General features: G+C 40.7%; 1 protein-coding gene across 1 annotated transcript in view; it reads left to right on the top strand.

The window, feature by feature from the left end:
* The window catches only part of LOC129080574 (nuclear body protein SP140-like protein), a 33,658-nt gene extending 9,567 nt beyond the window's left edge, over positions 1 to 24,091 (top strand). Inside the window, exons 5-12 of the mRNA XM_054586110.1 lie at positions 5,510 to 5,611; positions 7,681 to 7,823; positions 8,951 to 8,998; positions 21,257 to 21,372; positions 22,061 to 22,169; positions 22,471 to 22,548; positions 22,759 to 22,902; positions 23,669 to 24,091. Of these exons, the coding sequence (XP_054442085.1) occupies positions 5,510 to 5,611; positions 7,681 to 7,823; positions 8,951 to 8,998; positions 21,257 to 21,372; positions 22,061 to 22,169; positions 22,471 to 22,548; positions 22,759 to 22,902; positions 23,669 to 23,785 (857 nt within the window). The 3' untranslated portion in view covers positions 23,786 to 24,091. The remainder of the gene's footprint in view (positions 1 to 5,509; positions 5,612 to 7,680; positions 7,824 to 8,950; positions 8,999 to 21,256; positions 21,373 to 22,060; positions 22,170 to 22,470; positions 22,549 to 22,758; positions 22,903 to 23,668) is intronic.
* Positions 24,092 to 24,534: the final 443 nt, after the last annotated feature.

Below are 24,534 nucleotides of genomic sequence, written 5' to 3'. Positions count from 1 at the left end.
TTTCTTCTTTTCCTTAAAGCAGGCCTTTAACATTTGTTCCAACTGGTTTGGTGTTCACAAACTCCTTTAGGTTTTTCTTATCTGGGAAGCTCTTTATTTCTCCTCCAATTTTAAATTGCTGGGTAAAGTAGCTTGGTATAGGTCCTGGTGTTTCATCACTTGAATATTTCATGCCAGTCCCTTCTGATCTGAAATATTTTTGCTGAGAAATCAAATGACAGTCTAATGGGAACTCCTTTTTAGGTAAATAATTGCTTTTCTCTTGCAGCTTTTAAGATTCTCTCCTTGTCCCTAAGCTTTGCCATTTTAATTATGTGTGCCTTGATATGGGCTTCTGGGTCCATTGTGTTTGCGACTGTCTGTGCTCCATGTACTATGTCTCTTTTTCCTTCACCAAGTTTGGGAAGTTTTGGTCATTATGTCTTCGAATAGGTTCTCGATCCTTTGCTCACACCCTTCTCCTTTTTGTATCCCCACGGTGTGGATGTTGTTATACTTCACCTTGTCCCAAAGGTCCCGTAAACTCTCTTCTCATTTAATTTGCTTTTCTTTTGCTGCTCTGCTTGGGTGGTTTTTCTACCTTGTCTTCCAAATCACTGACTTGACACTCTGTTTCATCTAACTTACTGTTTATTCCTTCCAGTGTATTATTTATTTCAGATATTGCATTCTTGATTTCTGAATGGTCCTTTTGTATAGCTTCTATGTCTTTTTTAATGCTGTTGAGCATCCTATAATCACTACTTTAAACTTTGTATCTGATAATTTGCTTGCCTTTATTTTATTTTGCTCTTATGGAGAATCCTCTTGTTCTTTCAGTTGGAGCCTGTTTCTTTGTTTCCCTTTTTGGCTGCCTCTTTGTGTTTCTATGTATCAGGGAAATCTGCACAGACTCTTGGATAGCCCTGTGTCAGATGCTGCTTGTGACTGGTCTTCGGCAACCTGTTTGGAGTTATCAATGATTTGCAGCTTGTGGCTCCCTCTGCTGGGCCTGGGTGTGTGCCAAAAGAACCAGGCTGCACCCCAAGGCCCACTTTTACCAACACGGGGCCTGTGGGAAAGTCTGCTAAAGACACAGAGCTCTCAAAGATCTGTCTCATCTTACAGGGTTTCTGTTAAGCTTAATCACTGAAAGTGCCCCAATCTGTACTCCTCAGCAGCCCAGCTGAAGCTCCACAGTGTAGGGCAAGAGGGATTCCTGCATATGTGGCTATTGCTTCCCTCAGGCTGATGTCACATGGAGGGGAGTGCTCTGCCTGAGAAAGATGGCTTCTGAAATATGGAGAATGACTGAGCACAGGGTCTCCTCATGCAGCTCTAGTCCACTCTGCCTTCTCTCTGCCAGGGCCCAGGGTAAGGGGCTGTGAATGAAATTTTGTGCATTGACCCATGAAGAGGCTCTCTGCATTTCTAGCCCTCTCTCCCTGGCAGACAGAAACCATGCTATGTTTCCCAGCCAGATGTCACTTACAGCCTTTTCCAGTTCTGGTGCTGTAGGCTGTTGTGCTGACCTTGCGAACACCCTTGGGCCCCTGAAATATCCCTCTGGAACTTCAGCTTCCACCTGTGGGAGACCAGTGAGTCTTTCACACGCCTGGACTTTCTAATAGTCTTACTGTAGTGATGTGGTTTCTTCAGTAATTCCTTGGTTATAAGGCTTCTCTTCATCTTTTGTTCAGTTGGTTATTCATGATATTATTCTATAATGTAGTTGGAATTCCAGTTTGGTCCTGAGAGGAGGTTAGTGTGGATTTCACCTCCTCTGCCACCAGCTGAGATCCTTACTCATTAAATCTTAATGCCAGCTATTAGGAAAATAATGAGCTATGCTATTTTACCTGGACTATGATGTCTCCGAGAATGCAGATATTAGTAAATTAGGAATTTAAAATGGGTATCTGGAATACAATATGAAAAATTGACTTCATTAACTCTTTAAAATTTGTTGAAAGTTCTTTTGGAACCAAATATGTGGTCAATATTTGTAAATGTTATAAGTCCCTTTAAAATAATATACATTTGAACTATGTGTTGGCTCTGACTTCTCGATGTATACATATTTTTTATGAAACCCACTGTTTAAATCTCCTGGATCTACAGTAATAGATTGTCTTTGATCCATCAGGTTTGTATATAGTGATGTGTTAAATTTTCCAGGTGATTGAGTATTTGCCAATTCCTTCTTGTACTCTTGTTTTACTTTAAATACTTTGACACTATTTATGGTTGTTTTCACTTACTGGGTTTTTTCTTTTAGAGTCACAGAGTGTTCCTTTTCCTCCTTATTAATGGTTTTTGCCTTTGAATCTTTTTTCAGAGGGCTGATACTGTTACATTAACTTTTATATTTTCTGTTTTTTACCTCTTTTTATTAAGCCTTCCAATGCAACTTTGTTTTATGCCTCTTATACTGACTTTTTGTAATCTTCTCGGATAATCCTAATCTTTTAATAGTTAAGTTTTATTTGTTACTTTTATTATGATCCCAGGGAGGGACTGACATATCTATATTCTTGCTAACCACACCTTTTATGTATTTTTGTGTCTCTTTTCTACTATCTGTTGATTGAGGTAGAATTCTACCCTTCATCTTTTTTCTGGTGTTGGAAATTGGAGATAAAATTTTGGAATGTCTTTAAACATGCCTTCATCTCAAAGAACGTCAAGGAGTTAGCATGGATTCCCTCAAATTACACATTCTGTCTCTATCATTTAGCTATTGTAGTTTCACATTTTGCTGTTAATCTTTTTAATTATAAATTTTGAAACTATTACCATTTTGCAGTCACTATTTACTTGCATGAATTTTTCATCATTTTATGCACTAATCATTGTTTCTTTGCTGGCACCTCTGGTTTACCTGAAAATATTGTTCACTCTTTTATTGAGGGTCTTTAAGGGGGAACACTGCCAAGTGTGATATGTGAAAATTGGCCTTTATTTTGAAGGAATTTTTTAATCGATTAAAAATTCTAGGTGAACATTTATTTCCCCTCAATATACTAATATGATTACTGCATTGTCTTCTAGAATCTACTGTTGGCTAATGAATATTCTCCTTGTATTTTAACTGTCACTTTTTTAAACTAAAAGCTTTAGTAAGCTTATTTTCTTGCCAAGATCTCTTTTTCCAACTATTGAATTATGAAAATTTTAAAACTTCCAAAAACTTGGGAAATTTTACAGTAAACATAGATTCACAATTAACATGTACTGTACTTGCTCTGTCACATTTCTGTCCCTTTATCCATTTCTCTATTTATTAAAAAACCATCCTCAAAATTGAAGCATTTTTAGCACCAAACAATAGTATACTTCCCTCCAAACACTTTAGCATGTTTATTATATTAGCTAGACTTCAATATTTGTATTTCTTTTTTTCTGAGATAAAATTTACAATAAGATGTGTAAGTATTATCTTTCTTTCAGTACTGATTAAATTCCTGTCCTGTAAAATCCAAATCTTTATAAAAAGACAGAACATGAGCATCATCCTAGAACTTTAGAAAATCTTCTCTGAAGAAAGGAGGCATACTCTACTACCCTGGGATATTTCTAAGGAGAGAGATATTTTCTGTTTCATACTAGTCAGAAAACAAATTTGCCCCCTGACCTGGAGGGCTACGTTAACCCTGGCTTCTAAAACCTAAAACTGTTTGCCGCTCACCCATCCTTGACAAGAGACTCTGGGCACGTGGCAAGCCTAGGACAATTGCCTCCCAACAAATTGGCCTCACACAGCTGGTCCTGGCAGTTTCCCCATGAGGACACCAGTCCACCAGCCACGATGATTAATGGGACCACCGGACGTTTGGAACAAACTCGCTCAGTTGGTTTCCTTCAGTATTTAACAAATTTCCTAAACCATAGTTGTTTTAAGTCTCCCATACTCACCCCACCGGTGCATGTCACCATGTTTGCATGAGACGCATGTGAAGGCCTGGCTTTCACACAGGAGGTACAATCCCAAGGGCACACAGGGCGACCCTGAAAGACAGGCACTTGCCGTTGCTGAGGTTCCTAAGGGGAACACAGCCGCCGGGGTAAGGTGGGCCCCTGGCCAGCTGGGATCCTTACAGCTCTCAGCTCTGTCAGTGCTGAAGGGGGTTTGGAAGGAGGTGGGGACAGGGAAGTCTCTCCAATCTGGCCTCTTTGTTCATAGTGTCCAGATGGCATTTGTCACCACTATGCCCCACCACTGAATGACTGAGAGTCAGTGTGGGGACATTGTCCAGAGTCACTCTGCATGGGGTGTCAGGTACTGGCAGCAGCCCCTGTTTCCTCCTATCAGATGCTGAGTGGCCCTCAGCATCCATGTGGTGAAAGACCTGGACCAGGTGGTTTCCTTCTGGAAGGAGGACTCAGGGCAGCTCTGAGTGACAGATGTCATTAATGCCTCTCCACCTCCCATACCTCCTCGGTGTTTCCTCTTCAGGTGCCTGGATCTTTGTTCTTCCTGCACTGTTACGAAACCTGTGTGTGCCATTCCAGTGGCTGTAATTTCCTCTTTTTTCTAACAATCTCCTATTGTCACTCAGACTTTTCATCAAGAAAAATCAGATACAAGCCTGGCAACAACATTTCCAAAAACTAAAAGCAAAATTAAATATGAATCACCTGAGCACTCTGAAGGCTGCACCCTCCAGGCTGGACGGGCAAAATATGAGGCGTCATCCCCAGCAAGGGTCAGAACAGAGTCCATCATTTTCAGAACTGGTCTCTATAACGCCATTAAGCCCCCTCCACTTCTCTCCTGAACACAATGCAGGAAGGAGCTGATCCCTTTTGGCCTTCCTCAGAAATAGCTGCCTTCAGCAACCAAAGAGCCATAATAGGGAAGTGTGTGGACAAGGGGAGACACAAAGTTAGATGATCAGAGCATTGGGTGTAGCTTTTGATAAAGGGCAGACCATTGTCAGACTGCAAATAGCCTAGCCAGCCATGCAATTTCCAGATTGTTCTAGAACTCCCTGAGCTCCCTTTTCAGCTTTGGAGGAAGCTGCTGTGGGGGAGGAATGAGGCAAAGCAGCGAACACAAACAGCAGACACCGTGTCCATCAGGTCGGCCCATCGCTGTCCTCTCTGCCCCTGAGTCAGAGCTCACACAGGAAGAGGCCTGTACGGTCTGGACTTTGTCTGCAGCGACCTGAGTGCAGGGAAATAGCCCCGGTGCAGAGCCCCCTCCGACCAGGGCAGCAGCTGTGTGTGCCACTGTCACCCGAGAATCAGGGGCTGACCACATGGGGGGGAGCTGAGACAGTCTCTTGTGGATGCCTGGTGTCTCTGCTACAGCGTTCTGATTGGGGGGGTTTCAGAGGTGAAATGAAGGTAGATGATCTGATGTTATGTATCAAAAGTGCCACTGAAGGAAAGACTCTGAAACTCTGGAGACTTGTGGAATAATGTTTTCTAAGTACCTCTATGACTTTATGGAAATGACCTCAACACAGGAGAAAGTTGTATGTGTGCAATTGTGAAATGAGATGGAATGAAGAATCTTCTCTTTCAGTTTCAAAACTGCAGGAAGAAGATGTGGATTATTGCTCTGAAACACTTCCCGTGAGCTGTGGACAGATGAAAGGCACATTATATAAGAACAAGATGAAAGGAGGTAGGTTTAATGGCATACTTAATTTATAATACTTATGCAAAGGAATCGCAAGAATTAATGGAATTACTCATGTGAATTTCACATCACTTAAGAAATTGATCTTCCACTGTGGCTGGAAAGAAGACAAAAGGATTCCTAAGATGATATGTTTACACTTTAAACAATGGCGCGTATTATTAGGTGCTCACCTCCATGAGCAAGTGCCCATGAGGAAGCCCAAAGAACGAAAGAGAAGTGCAGGATCGTCCATCTCTGGGTAGAAAATGCTGCACTTTTTTCTTTGAATCCGATATAACAGGGAAGAGGACCTCTGCCTGCAAGCTCCCCTCCTGTGTCCCCTCTGGATAATCACCGCCAGGACAGGGTGTCAGGTGTGGTGGGGAGATCACAGGGTTTAGAGTCAGAAACCCTGAGTCCCAGCCTCAGCCCTGCCCAGAGCGGCAGTGTGAAGGCTGGGACCTCCCCGAGCCTGAACGTTCTCATCTGAGAAACGGGTGACAGGTACAAACCTGCCTCCAGGTGTGACTCTGAGAGTTAGTTCACACAATGAATATAATGTGTTTTGTGGCTTTAACATTAGGAAGCTTTTCAATCGTTGTCTATTATGATGAACTCATATAAAGTTTCTCTTAAAATGGGTAGTACAAACCAATTAATATAATTGTCTGCAAATTAACTATTTTTTAAACAGCTTTACTGAGATATAACTCACATATCATACAATTCACCACTTGGAGTATAAAATTCATTGCTGGATTTTTGTTTGTTTCTTTTATTTGTTCATAAGATTATGCAACAATCATCACAATCTCATTTTAGACCATTTTGTCTCCCACTAAAGAAAAGAAAACTCATGCCTCTCAGTCGTCAATGCAACTCACCCCACTGCCTCACCCTCTGCCTTAACCCAGGCAACCACTAATCTATTTCCTGGCCTATACACTGGACTATCTAGGCATTTCATATCAATTAACTCATATAACATGTGCTTTCTGCGACTGGTTCTTTCATACCATAATGTCTTCATGGTTCACCCGTGTAGAAATATGTATTACATTTCCTTCTTTTGGATGCCAAATACCATAATACTCCATGGTCTGGATTTGCCATATTTTGTTTATCTATCCTTTTGTTGGGGTTTTCTACTTTTTGGCTATTATGAAGGGTACTTTTTTTGAACATTCACATAAAGTATTTGTGTGAACGTATTTTTAAAAATTCTTTTGGGTATATATCCAGGAGTGGAATTACTGAGTTACATGGTAATTCTATGTTGAGCTTATTGAGGAAAAACTGAACTATCTTCCACAGGATTTCACCAGTATATATTCCCACTGGCAAAGTGTCAGGGCTCCCATTTCTCTACATTCTCACCAACACTTATTATTGTCTTTCTTTCTCCTTATGGCCATCCCAGTGCTTATAATGTAGTATCTCATTGTGGGTTTGACTTTCAGTTATTGTGACTGTCTATTATGTATAACTTAAATTTTCCACTGAGTAATATTTCCCAATTATTTTAATGTTAGCTACTCATGATTTCAGGGATGGAACACCTCTGCTCAGCAATGCCATTACACTTAGATGAAAGCTGGTGTAATGGAGGGCACCGACGTTGCCACGGTGCCATTCTGAGCAGCAAGGCCCCCACTTGAGATCTTAGTCCACGGGAGGTTCTGCTTCCACGTTGCCGCAGGCCACCAGAAAGAGTCTGGCCTGTTTCCTTATCTCCATAATTCAAGAGCAAACGGAAATCTTCTTCTTGTGCAAAGTCGCATGCTTTTCCTTGTAGGTGACTTTAGAATACTTTTCTACCGTTGAGTAAATGTTAATGATCACTTTTTGTTGTTGTTGCACAAAGATCAAAGATATGTGTGCACAAGGCAGGACATCTTGAAGGGGATATATAGATGGGGTTTTGAATTCTGATAAATGAAAGGGGAGGTCAGACTCTCCTGATATTGGTCTTGAGCCCAAATTGGGAGACCTGAGATCCAGGGCACTGGGAGGCCAGTGTCTGAACTGTGAAGACAGAGAAGTTTCAGGACCAACTTATCCTGGTCTTACAGGCACCACAATGAAGTGTATAAAGACAGAAGACGGAAACTGGTTCACCCCCAGGGAATTTGGAGTTGCAGGAGGCTATCAAAAATCAACTCATTGGAAGAGGATTGTGCGCTGTGGTGGAAAAACCCTAAAATGGCTGATGAAGGTATTTCAGCGATGCGCAGGAGGGGCGACTTTCCTTGTTGTAGTCGAAGATAAGGTCACCGATTGATCACCCAATGTATGTTGAGTTATCTCCAGATCCCTGAGGCCCCTGACTTTATGCTTCACTAGGGGAGAGTTAGTTGCCTGACCCTCCGACCTCAGTACAAGGGAGCCTGTCAATTTCTCAAAGGGGCTCTGCCAGGGTAGGTTCAGGAGCTCCAGCAGGTAAAGGTCATTCTGACTCAGGGGCCTGCAGACAACTTCGGGCACTAAAAGAAAGAAGACTGTAGGCAGTCAACAAGTGAGCAGAAGATACTCCAGAGAAAGAATAGCATGAAATCTAAAACCACTAGTAACTAGGCTCTGTGGGTTGAGGTAGACGCATTGAGTGTGATATGACCTCATCCACAAGCTGGGGCTGTGTGCAGAGGGATTTAACGTCAGGCTAAAGAGTTAAAATTCATAACATAGTGCAGAACCAGGGAGGTCTCCTGAGGTGTGACATGACATATTTAAAATAGTATCTCAGACAACATGGGGACTTGAAATGACTTCATTGTCTTTCAGCCCAAAGAACCTATAGTCAACATACAAGGCTCCCAAGTCCCTCCTGTCTGAATGTTCCCTGACTGACCTGCCCTGGTCGTTCCTTCCCTGGGCCCCCTCAACTTACCATTAAGGCCCTTCTCATGTTGTTTTATTCTTACCCTCCCATGCATTCCCTTTGACTCTCTACCCACACTAGGGTTTGTCCTTCTTTGTGTGCCCAGCGTTGTCCAGCTGCCTGTAGGTGTGTGACCCGTGTGTGTCGGTTGAATAGTCCTGGTGTGAGGAGGCAGGTGTGAGAGGCACTGGTGGGAATGGGGAGGAGGGGAGAGGTGTCAAAGAGATTGTGAAGGCAAACCTCTGAAAACTTAGGAAAAGAGCACATGAGGAAGGAAACGTGTTCTGAGGAGGATTTTCCAGGTTCCATGGATGAATTCTAGAATAAATACAGGTGAGGAGAGAGTGTTTTGCATTGAGTTGATAGTGTGAGGTCCAAGAAGAAATATTTAAAAGGAGGTTAATGCCAGACTCACAAAATATAAACACAGGCTAAGCATATACTTGGATCTTTTTATCTTTCAGGAAGGAAAACTACATATACCACCTGGAAAATATGGCAAGGAAGAAAAGGTGATTATCTTTTCATACCAGTTCTTATTACATAACTGATTTTATATGTACTGCTTTATAAGCAGTTTTATATATGCATTTTTAATGGTTTCTCAATTGTGTGATTAGCGTTGTTTCCTCTTTTCTTCTCTCCTACCTATTTCATTTTGTTTATTCATTTTGCATCCATCAGAGTTGCTCCATTGAACATCAGTTTGTATGTGAGATTATCTGTGAAAGCTAAACCATCTGATGTTTAGATATTAAGGAACCATGAAAATAGACTCACAGAAGAGTTATAGTTAAAGATATTGTATGAGTGTCAAATGTCATGCCAACATGTTTATGGAATACATAAAAACATTGCTTAAGAAGTTCAAGAGGGTCTTCAGCTCAATCCCAGATTTTGTTCATATTTTTTACATCCCCTTCCATTACTAAATGAAACATACACACAGATAAACAGAATTCTTTCTCAATTGGAAGTTATTTGTCCTTTATGGGGATGGTGCTGTTGGGGAGGGAGCTTGTGGGAGACGGATGTAGCCTACGTGAGGGGCTGGCTTGGAAAATGGTTTACTTTGATGCCCCCCAGTGGCTCCACCTCAGGGGGTGTGCAGGTCTCCTTTCTGTCTGTGAAAGTGGTTTCTCCCTCTGTGGACGAAGGCTGTGGGGGCAACAAAAAAATATGTGCAGTGTAGATCAAGACTGAGTGGTAGTTTTTCAAGACTGAGTATGAATGAGAACTTGAGAAGGAGGGGAAGGTGGGAGGTGCTGTTCTCACACTTCAGGTAGAAATGGCTGCCCAGGACTTTCACAGAATCCCCCATTAGCTTACACAGAGCTGGCCAGTGGGACTTCATCTGACACTGGAAGTGTAAGGTCCAGACTTTCACCTTATCTGATGATCTGCAAATTTGGAACTAAATATCAGTCTTTGGGACTTTCCATCCACTGAGTTTACAGAAGATAAAATATATTTAACATTATTAATTCAGAGCTTACTTTAAAAAGCAGTGTCTCTACCATTCTCCATGTGTCTAGGGTTACTTTATCTGGATTACCTAAAAGAACCAAGAACTTCTGCCCAATGGGTCTATCGTTTTCCATGGTTCCAACACTCTGTAGCAACAAGGGCCAGTTTCCCATGAAGTGACTCAAAGTGGCAAATCTCAAGACGCATTACTGCCTTGTTGGGCTCTCTTGTCTCCCTGAAATTCTCTTGCTAGTGGTACCCCCAGTTTCTCTAAATTTCAGCATGGTACCTAGTACCACATGACAACTTCCTGTCTCCTGATGGGGGCCACGTACACTTTCTGGTGACAGCTGCATGTTGTCAACTAATCTGATCTACTCAGCCAAAACAATCATTGATTATATATTCATATTTAACATGTAATAGACATACAAAAACATGTAATATCTCTTCCCAAGTGAAAGAATACACATTTATTTACTCATTCAACATACAATTGACTGCTTATAAATTCAAGATGTCCATTAAGGAGAGTTGAAATAATATCCCTGACCTGAAGGATTGTTTCACCTTCATTGTGGACCATGGAAGTATTACTATAATCAGGGATTCTAAGGTAGCCAAGAGGCAGGCAGTGACATGACCATTTCTCAGGTCACTTTCTAGGGGATCACACTTGTCCATGACCTTTCTGCTCTGGCTAGAGATAAAGCTGAGGCTGCCTCAAGGGAAGGAGGCCCAGTGATTCTCCTGAACACACACAAGCAATGCAAGTGCAGTGCGCAGTGGTCTGTTTCCTGTGAAAAGTCAGCCAGGTGCCTTCTTAAGAATTGGATGGAAGCAAGATAAGGGTGACATTCTGGAAGAGCTGCCATACCAAAGAGCTTGGATTCATTTTATCTTTGGTGTGATGCCCAGAAGAGCTGTAGGAGATGGTGGATATCTTCTCTGGGATACTTGTATGGCTCTCAGGACACTGAGGAGGCAACTGTTCCAGCAAAAGTACCCTCACTCCTGTTAATGATAATCTTCCCTAGGGTAGATACTACAGGCCAATTTAACAGTGACTTATAAGATCCTCATGCATTGCTAACCACACTGGCTCAGGCAAAGTCTCCAAGTAGGATGTACTGGAATCACCTGACCACCTTTGTAAAATAGCATTGCCTGGATGCTATGTTCTATAAAAGTCTGAATTAATCAGCCTGAAATATTACTTGTGTGTTATCATTATTTAAACTTTATAGATGATTCTATTACACAAGTCACCCATTCTATGACTTAAGGAGAACACTAATGCCTGTGCTCAACCCGGACCAATTGATCAGAATCTCTGACATTGGGAACAGGACTCTAGTATTTTATACACTACCCTCAGGCAATTCCAATGTGCAGCTGGCATAAGAAACAAAGAGCCAAAGAGAAAAGGGCCTAAACTTGATTAATGATTAAGGATGCAGGGTTCGTATGCATTGGTAGCAGTTTTTATTTCCTTGTTCTTCTGGGAAGAGGGTCTCCCCTTTCTGGAGAGTGATGATGGTCATCTGAGTCCCTAGAGTGAGAAGGAAACTGTCCCCAGACCTCCACTCTAGAGCAGTCTCAGTCTCCCTTGGGCATGTGATTCAGGATTCTCCCAGGAAATTGAATGGGAGCTATGGCAAGATGGCCACTGGGTCTTGGTCTTTGTCATGTATAAATGTTTTTAAAAAGCCAAAGAAATGACCAGACTCTAAATTTCCCCAGCACAAGAATTTTCACTAAAAAGTCCAGAACAAGATTGAAAATAATTGTTAGTTAGTGACTATTAATCTTTTATTACTTTCTGCACTAAGAGAAGTAACAGAGCTATGATCCAAATTCCTATGCCCTTTTGCTTCAAGAGGGACACTTCTGATCTTTGTGTACTCAGCCAAGATGTAATACAGACTTTGAGAAAGAGGCCTCTTTTCTTTATGTATTAAGGTGAAACAATTCATTAGGGTCTCAGCATCCCTGTAGGCAGTGGACCCTTCTTGGATGATGGAACAATCAAAAGAGGCTTACAAATTCCTGTGCAGAGTAGGGACAAATAGGATTTGGAATATGAGTAAAAGAATAGACCCAGGATGGACTCTCTGGGTTTGTGGTCAAAAGTGTACATTTTATGAAATGGAAGCACCAGGAAAGATCATGTAGTGAGTTTGGGGACAGGAGAATACGTTAAGTTTTGACTGCATGAGTTTGGGTTGTGCTTTAAAGTGCCCGGAAAGAGATGCTGAGTGAGCACAGGGATGTGCACAAAGGCAGGGGACAGGCTGGACATCTGGGAGCTGGAGGCATAGCAATAGACCTGCTGATGTCAGAGTGATTTGACCATCTGAGGCCGACCAAATAGCCAAAGGTGGAAACCTGGGGGATTCTATGTAAGTGTTGGAGGAGAAGAAGGGCTAGAAAGGAAAGAGACAGAACAGTGAGGCTGATTGAGTAAACCCAGGAGAGTGATGGTGGAACTGAACAAAAACGGAAGTTCAGCTGCATGTTGCTACGAAAGCCAAACTCATAAGGAAGATGCTGGTGCAAAAGGCAAGAGGATTTTTTCAGGTGCTGCATGACCTTGGAGAATGGTGGACTCCTGTCTCAAAGACCATCTCCTTCTACCACGCAAAAAGTCCATCTCCTCAGCAAGGCCAAGACAAAAGCCAGTGTCCAGAATTGTCACTCTGTTTTCAAGTACATTCCATTGCAGCCTGCAGGTGGCTGCTAAGCAGTGTTGGTCCCCATCCAGGTGGTTTAGCACTTTCCCAGCTGCTCCCACCAGTATCCTGTGTGTAGGGCCCACATGGCCATAGGTGATATGGCTACTAGGGCTGCTTGGTCAGGTACTTCCAGGAGAGAGTGTGTGAGCACACAGGCGAGTGCATCACCAGGTGGGTCAGAGGAGACTCCCTCATGGTTCCAAGGACTACGTGGATGCTAAAGGCCACATGGCCTTAGAGAGAACAGGCCAGTCCACCTTGTGAGAGCAGGTCAAGAGCATCGAGAGAACTTCTTTGTTCCTCTAGGATTATATTAGGTTTTGTGCAGGACAAACCAGGTGCTTTCTCAAAACGACCAATCAAATTCCCAAACTTTCATGTGCTTTGGGTGGGTTCATTCCCAACCAATTCCTTCTTTCACCTTGTTAGACAGACAGGCCTCTTTGGTCCAACACCTTCCCATGCACCATTTTAAATTCTATGGCACTGGAGTCTGCCTTCTCCTGGTCCCACCCCCAAACTACTACAAGATTAGGGGTAAGAGCACGGGGGAGGGCTTTTTTTCTTTTTTAATATAGGCATGTGGTCTTGGACAAAGATGCAAAGAAAATTCAAGGGAAGAAAGTCTTTTTAATAAAAGGAGGGGGAAACATTTTATGTATCAGGACCTCTGTCTATGCTTGTGCAGTTGAGGTAAGTATTGAAAGATCTTAACAGATGTAATAACAAAGTATGACCAGTGCTCACAATTTTTTCATAACAAATTTTATTTCTAGGATGAAGAGGCATGTTAGAAAGCAGAAAGAGCATGAACTTACTGTGAAGGTAGACCCGGGTGTGGGTCTTAGTTTAGGCACTCAGTTCACTTTGGATTAATTACACAGGTCTTCATGTTCTGGTCTGTGAAGCCAGGCTAAGCATGCCTATATTGCAATGTTGTTGTGGCATAGATTAGCAAAAATATATTTAAAGCCATTGCACACAGCTGGCACTTATATGTTTATGTAAAATAAGGGCACTGACTGAAGCCAGGCCAAACTGTCTGGTCTTCGGCAAACTATTTAACTTCTCTGTGCTTCCTTTTCCTCACTTGATGATCATCATATTAATATTACACACCTAATGGAACAGTTGTGAAAATTTTTAAAGGATAATAGTCAAAGTCATGTAAATTGCTTACAGCAATGCAAAGCACATAATAAATGCTAAATGATGTTTGCTGTAATTACGATATATCTTGGACTGGAAACACCTAAAGGGAAGAAACTGTTCATCGCCTTAATACCTAGACAAAGATTTTGGTCATTGTTGTCAAGACAGTCTAATGTCTAACTTTCTTTTATCTATTATTTTCCTTATTCTGTATTTGAAATCTGTTATGTCTCATTTAGCAGTTTAAGTCAATTTCCTAATTTGGAACTATACAAATGAAGTATATTTGCATAAGTTGATAAAAATGTCTTTTCCAAATTATCTGCTTCACAATTTTTAGCATTAAACCATAAATTTCTTTCCATGGACCATTGTCTTAATAGGCTTCCAATTATAAATGAGACTTCAATGTAAGACCTAGTGATGGACATATTTTTCTGGAGAGCTCTGACACTGTGGAAAAATCATTAGATTTGGCATTAAATACATCTGAGTTTAGACTTAGCTCTGAAAATTACCAGCTATGTTATATGAGAAATGTCAGTTATTTTCTGTGGTCTTATTTCATAATATGCAAAAGGCATGACTGTGGAAAAAAGTAGTGTATCTACCATTGTTCCCTGTATATTCTGTGTGACACAAAGACATATATACCTGATTCTAACATTTGGTGAAGTCATTAATATTCACAGTTCTAGCAACAGCTTGCTGGAATTTGCATTATGACTTGGCTGCCTACTAGCCTGGTGACGTTGGCAAATTAATTCACCTCATTATGCCTCAATTACCTCATCTATGAAATGGAGATAGTAAGAGTGCCTACCTGAGGGGGTTGTTTTGGGGATTCATAGAAAAGTTTTAGCATAAACTCATTATCACATTTGGAATATAAACACCTATTAATACAACCTGGAGAAATGTAGGGGCTGAAAATCAGAGAGTATACAAACCAAACGCTAGAATGAGAAATGGTGACATCAACATTTTGTGCAGTAATACCACGAAGAGTATACCTCCCAGCTCAAATTCTGATGTGCCAAATCACCTGCGTAGTGCATCTCTTAGACATTATGAATTTTCTGAATTTTGAGAACTTTCCCATGGTAGGAAAGTGTTTTATAAACTTGCAATGTCTCAGAGCAGTATAGGGCACAGAATAGGTGTCTTTTAAAGGGTGGAACACGTGAAGAAAACCCAAGCTTTGTTTGGGTAGTGGTACAATTTCTAAGTTTCTAAAATCTGTTACGTAGTCATACTAAATTAGAAGTCACTTTACAAATAGCTGTGAAAATTGAAATTGATTTTTATGTCAAGTATTTTAAAGTCAACACAGGAAAGTATTTAAATTATGTCGATAAAGACTTTTTAATATACTCATTTTCATGTAGTTAAGAAACTAGGGTTTTTCTTATGTCACTTGCTCTTCAAGTGGGGCAATTCTATTCTGTTCCATATGCTATGAAAGCAAACAGAAGAAAGCAAAATAAGTCAACAAAAAAATCTCACTTTTGATTATGTTTGATTCTTTTCAATATTTTGTCTTAATATTTCACTTAGGGTTTTTAAAAGGGAAAAATGCAAATTTTTTAACTTTTATACTGTAATGATAATTAGACCTTAGCACCTCTTTGGGGATATCTAGATTTGTAACTTGTATTTAATGCTTCAGTAAATCTAGAATTTGAACATTTTACAGCAGGTTCCCTTTTTTCCCTTAAGATAAAAATGATAGTCTTTGCTGATCTGGCAGCTGTCAACTGAAAAGAAACCTGGGGACTTTGAGATTATTGTGGCTGAAAAAAGTTGTTTTTTTCCTGTTAAATTCAGAGAGGTTTTTTTTTAATTTTTGTGAGGGGCATGTTATTATTTTAATGATATTTATTGATTTATGATATTATTTAATGATATTTTAATGATATAGATCTTTGGTGTGTAAATTCTGAGAGTTATTAATCAAAGAATCACTGCATTTGAAATAAAATGGTCTACATTATTATACCTTAATGTATAATAGATTTAGGTCTTAAATGTACAATAACAACTGTGGTATAATGATGAGTATGTCAGCCCACTGACTTTCAAAATTTTGTAATAACTTAAAGCTTTTGTTTGTACTTTTTAACCCCATAAAACACATACTTGTCAGGAACACTAAAAAATTATAATATATGTAATAAAAATGGTTTAGAGAATAATAAAATATATATTCACTAGATTAAGATAGAAAGTAATGCAATACTTTCAGTTTAACCCCTTCCTGATCACATATATCAATCTTTTCCCTTTCCTCACCTTTCACACTACTAACTTCTTATAAGTTTGTGGATACTTTTACTGTGAATGTATATATTCCAAAGCAATCTCTCCCATTGCTCCATATGTTTTTAAGCTTATGTGAAAGACATCATGATTTCTAAGGACAGGTTATATCTCTTCATTCTGAAATTATTTTGGGTGCCCTTAAATGCCATTTTGATTTCACTCACAAATTCTTTACATATTGAAATATACATATTTTTCTGATTTCTTCATATTTTACTAGCTATTGCTATGTTTGTTATATTTTAAAATTGGATAGTTCTTGCACTAATATTCCTATGTCTCAGAGTTTGATCTCATGGATATTTTAAGCAATAAAATAAAGCAGACATTGAAAGTTTTGTCATTTCCTCTCCAATTCCTGTACCTTTCATTTTATTTGTTTTTTTCATTTTTCATTTTTTATCATTATTTTTAAATTATAAATCATGTGTATTCTATTACAGTTGTCTCAATTTTTACCCCTTTGCCCTCCTCCACCCGTTCCACCCGCACCCCCGGCTCCCACAGTCAGTTCCCACTCTGCTGTCCATGTCCATGGGTCATTCATACATGTTCTTTGTCCAGTCCCTTCTCCTTCTTTCCATCATTGTCCTCGTTCCCCATCCCCTCTGGTCACTTTTGGTCTGCTCCATGTTTCCATGCCTGTGGTTTATTTTGTTCATTAATTTATTTTGTTGAATAGATTCCACTTATAGGTGATATCATATGGTGTTTGTCTTTCATCAACTGGCTTATTTCACTTAGCATAATATTCTCCAGTTCCATCCGTGTTGTCACAAAAGGTAGGAGTTCCATCTCTCTCTCTCTCTTTTTATTTATTAAATGCAGGTTGATTTTATTTATTTTCTAAGTGTCAAAGTTAATTATAAAATATTTAAAAAATTTAAAACCATTATAAAGTTTCAGCAATTAAACCAATATGACATTAACACAGAAATAATCAAGCAGATCAATGAAATATAAGGAGCATTCTAGAGACAAATGTATATATCTATCTAACAATGTAATATGTGATTAAGTTGATATTTCAAATCAATGGGTAAAATAAGGCTTATTCAAAAAATAAGGTGCATGGACTACAATTACTTGAAATAAAACAAATATAGAGCCCTATATCATACATTATACAAGAAATATTCAGGCAAGATAAGAATTCAGGTGAGATAAGAATAGAAGAAAATAGAACTAATATTTTTCATGACCTGAAGCAAAATATTCAAACCCAGAAGCTATAAAGTAACTATTGACAATATGACTATATTAAACATTTAACTATATAGTAATATACATATAAAAAGTTAAAGGACAAGGAATAGAATAGAAAAGTATATGCAACACATCTAAAATATGGTTAATAGGTTGTTTTTTTTTTAGGGAAAATGTTCTACAAACCTTTAATCAATAAATGGAAAAAGAATATCAAAAAATCATTTAAAGCTTTTTAAAAAAATAATAGAAATAAGCAAGAAATATACTAAAACAGGTTTAGTTTCAACAAATAATAAAGGAACAATTAACATAACATCATTGTCACAATCAGATCAATGAGTATTAAAAATATTGGTAATATCAAGTATTGGCAACTGTGAAAGGAACAGGGTATTCATAGAAACTTTTCATTCATCTTAAAGTAGTCCCTTTATCATATTTTGCAGTGCTGGTTTGGTGGAGGTATATTCTTTTAGCTTTCTTTTGTCGGGGAAACTCCTTATTTCACCTTCCATTTTAATTGAGAGCCTTGCTGGGTAAAGCAGTCTTCATTGCAGACCTTTGTTTTTCGTTACTTGAAATATTTCTTGCCATTCCCTTCTGGCTTGCAGTGTTTTTGTTGAGAAGTCAGATGCTAGCCATACCAGGGCTCCCTTATATGTTACTACCTCTTTCTCCCTTGCTTCCTTTAGGATTCTCTGTTTGTCTTTGATATTTGCCATTTTAATGATGATGTGTCTTGGAGTGGGCCTCTTTGGGTTCCTCTTGAATGGGGCCCTCTGTGCTTCCTGGACTTGTGTGCCTTTTTCTCTCCTCAAATTAGGGAAGTTTTCCATCATGACTTTTTCAAACAGGTTCTCTATCCCTTCTTCATCCTCTTCTCCTTCTGGTATCCCTATTATACGGATATCATTACGTTTCAGGTTGTCGTGCATTTCCCTCAATGCCTCTTCTTTCTTTTTGAGTCTTTTTTCATTTTCTTGCTCTTTCTGAGAGCTTATTTCTACTTTATCCTCCAGCTTGCTGATTCAATTTTCTGCTTCATCTAGCCTGCTTTTGATACCTTCTACTGTGTTCTTCAATTCAGAAACTGTTTTCTTCCTATCCTCTTGTGTCTTATTGATAGTTTCTATGTCTTTTTTCAAGCTGATATAATTTGCAGTAAGTTCCTCATAGTTTCCCTGTAGTTTTTGGTAATTCTCCTGAGCTCACTGAGCTCATTGAGCTTCTTTAGAACTGTTGTTTGGAACTCAATTATCTGGTAGTTTACTTGCCTCTATTTCATTTAGCTGTCTTTGTGGGGATTTCTCCTTTCCCTTTGAGTGAGGGGTATTTCTCTGTCTTTCCATTATTTGTGAAACTCTTCTCTTTTGCTTCTGTTTCTTAAGTTGATCTGTATTGATTTCCTCACTTCGTGGTGTGAACTTCTATGGTAGGAGACTGCTGTTTTTACTTTCTGGATCTGCCTCTGATGATGTAAGATGACATCCCTGTGTGACCATAGGCAGTCTGTTTGAGACTTCCAGTAATCATCTGTTTGTGGCTGTCTCCAGCTTTTAATCTAGTCACTCTGCACTCAGCAGGCTTCCTAACACAGCTCAGGGTGGGGCAGAGTCCCTCCTGTGGGTTGGGTTATTTGGTCCTCTTATGCTGCTGCCGTATTTGGGAGGAGTCCGCACTAGGATCCCGCCGGCTACTCTCTCCGTTCTCTCCCCAAAGCTTCTGTCCCCAGTCTGTCCTCAAGTGTCGCCAGACCTTTTAGCCAGGGATCTACTGTCTGTGGCTGCTACTCTGCCTTTTTTCTCTCCAATTATCTGGCTATCTTTTTGCATGCTCAGTGTAAGAATCTCCTGCTGCCTCCATCTTAGCCAATGGATGGGGGTGGCTTTCCTACTGACTGTTCCACAGTCATAATGGTACACCACTTGTGTGTAGAGTGATCAAAAATATCTGTAGCAGAAAAATGCGAACACTATCATCCCTATTTCCTCCTGCTCCTCAATGACCCACTTTCCTCCCACTCAGCACTCCAGTCCCCAAGTGATTCTCATTTCTCTTGCTGCAGATGGTCACAAGAGGGTAGGAGTTTCTCCAATAGACTGTGGGATAGACAAGATGTTTGCATCTGGGATAGAACTACCCCAAGTGCTTCTCAAACTATCTGGATCCTCACACAGGGCAGACTCTAGAAAGCAACCAGAGGCAGATATACTTTCTAATTGTTCATGATTCACATGTAAATGCTGATTATCTGTTTAAAAATGTGATTTCTTGTTTTATTTATTTATTTTTTAATTTTAATTTTTTTTCACCTTTATTCTTGTTTTCTTTGAGGCCCTATAATTTTTCCATACTTGAATCTTCAAGGATCTACTATTGTTTTTAACTGACTTGCTTTTCTGTAGCCTTTAGAGAATGTTCACTCAGATCTCACAGTTGGAATTTCCTACTATATGATTTACTTTGCTTCAGTGACTGGCTTCCTGTTTTAATCACCTCCTTTTCATCGCATGGACATTTTGGGTGGTAGCAAGTATTGCCATCTGTCACTGGACAGATGGATTTACAGGTGTTTGTGACTCACATATACTGCCAGACCCAGGAAGGGAGGCAGTGCCCCACCCCCGCAGGCCTTCCCCAAGTTGCCCTCAGGAACTGACTAGACAACCAGGGCTGAATGGGGCAGGGTGGGCCCCTGGTTTCTGTGGGAGGCTGTGTCTGGCTTGTGTGCAAGATTCCATGGCTCACAGGGAACTGAAACCTGATATTCCCAGGTGGGCAGGGTTACAAGTGGTCCCTTGACTAGGAACATTGTTAACAGAGCGACCTTATCTCTGGGAGCAGAGTGGGGAGGGATGCATGTAGACAAGGTGTCCAAGGCCCTCTCAATTTTATCAGATGTCACAGCAGCACATAACACCGAGCTTCCATATTACTCCATCACCACATTTTCTTCATGAACAAAAAGCTCAATCACAGGCCAGTTCGTTGTCATGAATACATGTGTTTGTATATAACACGGTATATCTTCATATCTGCTCTATAAATTTATTTGGGTTTAATGAGTAGGAGTTATGCTACAAGACTTGGATGCAAATACTGTCAAAGTTCATCTTCTGCCAATTAAATTAAATCTGGTTAAAGGCCACATGTTGAGCCTGTAAGAAATCCAGTTTCATTGATTGTGGGGGTGGGTGGGGACTCACCATTCTTTTTGCAAAACAAGGCCATTGCCACTCTCCCTGGCCACTCACAGATGGAACCTCCACATTTTGCATGCCAAGCTGAGTCCTGTGGCATCTTCCCTGTGCTTCCAGAGCCAAAGAGCGCCATCCCTCTTGACATCTCCCGGCTATTGGTGCCTACGGTCTCTCCAGAGCTGAGACACTGTCACAGGTCCAGGGGCCCTCCAGGCTCTGATCCATAGTCCACGAACCCCTCTCAGGCCTTTCAACTCATGGGGAGCCTCCAGCCAAGAAAACAAGATGACGACATGCTTTCTTAGAAGCTTATTCCATCGTATTAATTTCTCAGTATATCACCTTTCTGTGGGTCGTTTTGGCCATTGTGTTGTAGGCAAATGGATTTAACACTTTATTACTGCACATTGGTTTATCTACAAGTTAATTATATGATTCAATTCTGTAGAAATCATTGTCTAGTTTTGTTCCTTTCTGTGTTAGAACCTCTTGGTTTACAGAAAAAACTTTCCTGGTCTGACACACAAGTCCCTTCTAAATTTCAATGAGAAAAATAATTCTTCCTCTGAAATCTCCACTCAGAAGCACATAACTGTTCTTCCAGGTTTAAAAAAGGCTGTGATTCTAGAATCTAAGAGTGGTGCCCTCTGGGGTCTCAGTGTGGATGCATTGTTTTACCTTCTAGCTTGAAACGTCAGATGTATGTGAGGTCTGCTGGTATGGAGAAGACCTCATCCGCTGTGATACTTGTTCAAGAGTCTTTCATGGGTCCTGTCACCTCCCACCAGTGGACACTAAGAGGTTTGTGGGATGCAGCCCCCCGTCTCTGTATGGGGTCCTTCCTCCTGCCATGCACATTCCCCTTGGGGGTCCTTCCTATTGTTCTGGTGGGGAAAGAGCAGGGCTGGAGGTCCGGGGTCAGCAGTAAGGTCCAGGAGCTGCTGAAAGACGCTGGCAGCAGGAGGGGAATGTTCTCCTCTCTTTTGGGGAGGATGAGGCCAGTGGTTGGGCTCTTTGCCAGCAAATCACTGCTGTCCATTCCAGAACTTCCTAAGCATGGACTCTGGGTCACGGTAGTGGAAGCCAGCTGTTTATGTTGTCTGCTTATTTAGAAAAGGCAACAGACACGAACTTCTGCCATGTTCTCAAGTGGCTGACTGAGGCCCTAGGCCACTAGGAGTTAAGGTCCCGTCTCTGGCACTCAGGCCTGGTGGGCAGGCCTGGTACTCCCAGCAGCTCAGACGTGGAAAGGAGAGCCCACCACTTACCCTGACACCTCCCTGTATGTACTGAACCCTCGCTGGTATCCTGGATGAGAGGAAGGTCATCATCTCAGGCCTTACATGGCAGACCTGGAGACTCTGGAGAGTGTCCCCTTCATTCTCAGTCTCTGTCCCTCAGCCATTCCTGAAAGGGGAACAGTGGCAGCCCCGGGAACGGTGGCTGTTTCTGAGACGTTGCCCTGCTCACTTATGCTTTGCTCATTCAGGAGACCGTGGAGTTGCACCCTCTGCAGGATAAAGGAACCTGCAGGAAGGCAGCCAGTCTACCATGAATCTGAGGTGCTGAAGAGACCGATAGGGCCTGAGGAGCAGCTGGTGAGTTGATTTGAACCTGGAAAGTTCTTTTTTCCACTCCCATGTGAGAAGTCAAACAGTTAAAGGGTCAGGGACATGATGCCAAAAGGTGTCTGCATTTCTGTCCTGGTCTCATCCACCCTGAAACCTCACTGGGACTGGCATGCGGGAAAAATCCCTCCACCGTTACTTGTCTGTTTCCCAGAGCCCTACCTGTTTGAGGAAACTGCTGGAAAACTAGTGTGGACATGCCCCTGCCTGGGCATACCTATGGGTCATTCACTCTAAGTTACTTTTCATTCAAACCCTCCTTCTCTTGCAGAAATGCGAGTTCCTCCTCTTGGAAATCTATTGCCATCCAGACAGCTGCTGTCTTGAGATAATTCAACAAGATAATTATGTAAGTAATAAAAATAAACCATGATTACAGCTTGTCCATTGTCACCTGGTGTTAGCCTGTGATCTTGTGGGATTTGTGACCTGAAACCCATGGAGTGGGGGCAGGAGCTGTTGTTATCTGTACCTGGCATTGGGCTGGATTTTGCAGAAATCCAAACAAGGCGAACATTGCACTGTATCACAAATTCTCTCATTAATTTTTTTTCTCCAGCCCCTAGAGACTTTTAAAGGCATGGATCATTCTATGATGTTGAAGAAAATCAGGAAGAATCTACGTGAGCGCTGTTACCCCTGCGTGGAGGGGTTCGTTAGGGACATGCGCCTCATCTTTCAGAGTCACAGGGCATTTCATAAAGTAAGTGTCTCTCCTGCTTCCATTTCCTTTTTTTCTCCATTTAGTCATTTTGCCCTCATTTTTTGATGTATGGAAACTTTACAGTTTACCTCACGCTATAACAAGCCTATGTAAGCAAGATATTGGAAAGCGAGTGGCTTTTAAAATTCAAGACAGAGCATAGAAGTGAGTTCCTTGGTGCCCCTGCAACCAAAGCTTCAGACCCCTGAGCGCTCATTCCTCCCTTCAAAGGCAAGAAGTGCCCACTGAGAACAGAGCATCCTCCCCTCTCTGAACAAAGTCAGAAGTGAATTGCGTCCTAAGGTCACATTGCTTCCTATGTTGCCCCAGATATTATTAATCCAATATCTCAGAAATTTCAGACTCCAGTTTCCTTTGTATGTTAATGAACCACATAGTTAACAGGAGTCAGCAGAGAGAAATACAATGACAATTTGAGAGAAATATCACTGATTGTACTTAGACTTCTGTAATGTGTTATTGTTACAAAGCTTCAGATTACTTTTCTAATTATCCCTCAAGTAAAGAACTAAAACCAAATGAATAAGAGTCCCCAAGCATGGTAATGATTTTCCATTCTTGCCTAGTTAATAGTAACTAACTGTGCACTCAGGACACAGAAATTATTCTTAGCCATATGAGCTTTTAATCTTCACCTGGTTAATGTAATTCAATTGTGTTTTAGGCAAGAGTTGTGGCCATTCCAAATTGCAAGGTGTCTAATGATAGTGATAATAAGTGTCATTATTTTTGTCATTTTTTTCAGGATCATGCCTTGTACTTAATGGGAATTAAGTTGGAGGCCAAATTTGAGCAGCGTTTTAAGGATGTGTTTGCTATTCAGGAAAGAAAACAAGAACTCATAGAAAACAAAATTAAATAAGAAGACAATGCAAGAAGAAAATTAGAACTTCAAGAAAGAAAAAGAAACTATCAAGAAGAGAAACAGACATCCTAGATCCAAAGAAGACAACAATGACATGGAAGAATTGAAGAGAAAGCTTCAGCACCAAACTCAGTTAAGCAGAAGAAAGAACCAGTGAGCTAGAGGAGAGGTTATTTGAAATCATCCACTCAGAGGAGCAAGAGAGACTGAAAAAGGGTGAAGAATGCCCCCAGGACTTAGGAGACATTATCAAGGGAACATATATGCGTCATGGTGCTCCTAGAAGTCAAAAAGAAAAAGAAAGGAACAAATTGTCTATTTAAAGGAACAGTGATTGAAAATTGGGGAAAGAAATGGTCATCTATGTTCTTACAGCCCACTGGCCCACATAGGTGAAGTTTATTATTTTTGTTAGTTTTAAGTTTTTTTGTTGTTCAATTTCAGTTGTCCCCATTTTTCCGCCATTTCTCTCCCCTGACTTGCCTTTTAGAAGGGCTTCATGGACAAGTTTTGTAACCGAATGTCAAATTTTAAGACAAAGAGAGCGTTTTGAAAGTAGCAAGAGAAAAGTTACTTGGTACATACAACAGATCCCCCAAAAGATTACAAGCAGTTTTTGAACAGACACTTTGCAATCATGCGAGAGTGGATGATGTATTGAAAACAGTGAAAGCGAAGAGCTGCTGTGAAGATTAGTACTCAGCAAAGCTGCCCTATAGAATTAAAGGAGAAAGAGACCTACCCAG

This window comes from Pteronotus mesoamericanus, unplaced genomic scaffold (assembly GCF_021234165.1).
Source record: "Pteronotus mesoamericanus isolate MK-2021 breed Mesoamerican mustached bat unplaced genomic scaffold, CSHL_Meso_final contig_90, whole genome shotgun sequence".
Lineage (NCBI taxonomy): Eukaryota > Metazoa > Chordata > Mammalia > Chiroptera > Mormoopidae > Pteronotus > Pteronotus mesoamericanus.
Note: the sequence above shows the minus strand (reverse complement) of the source record. Positions and strands in the feature narration are given on the sequence as shown.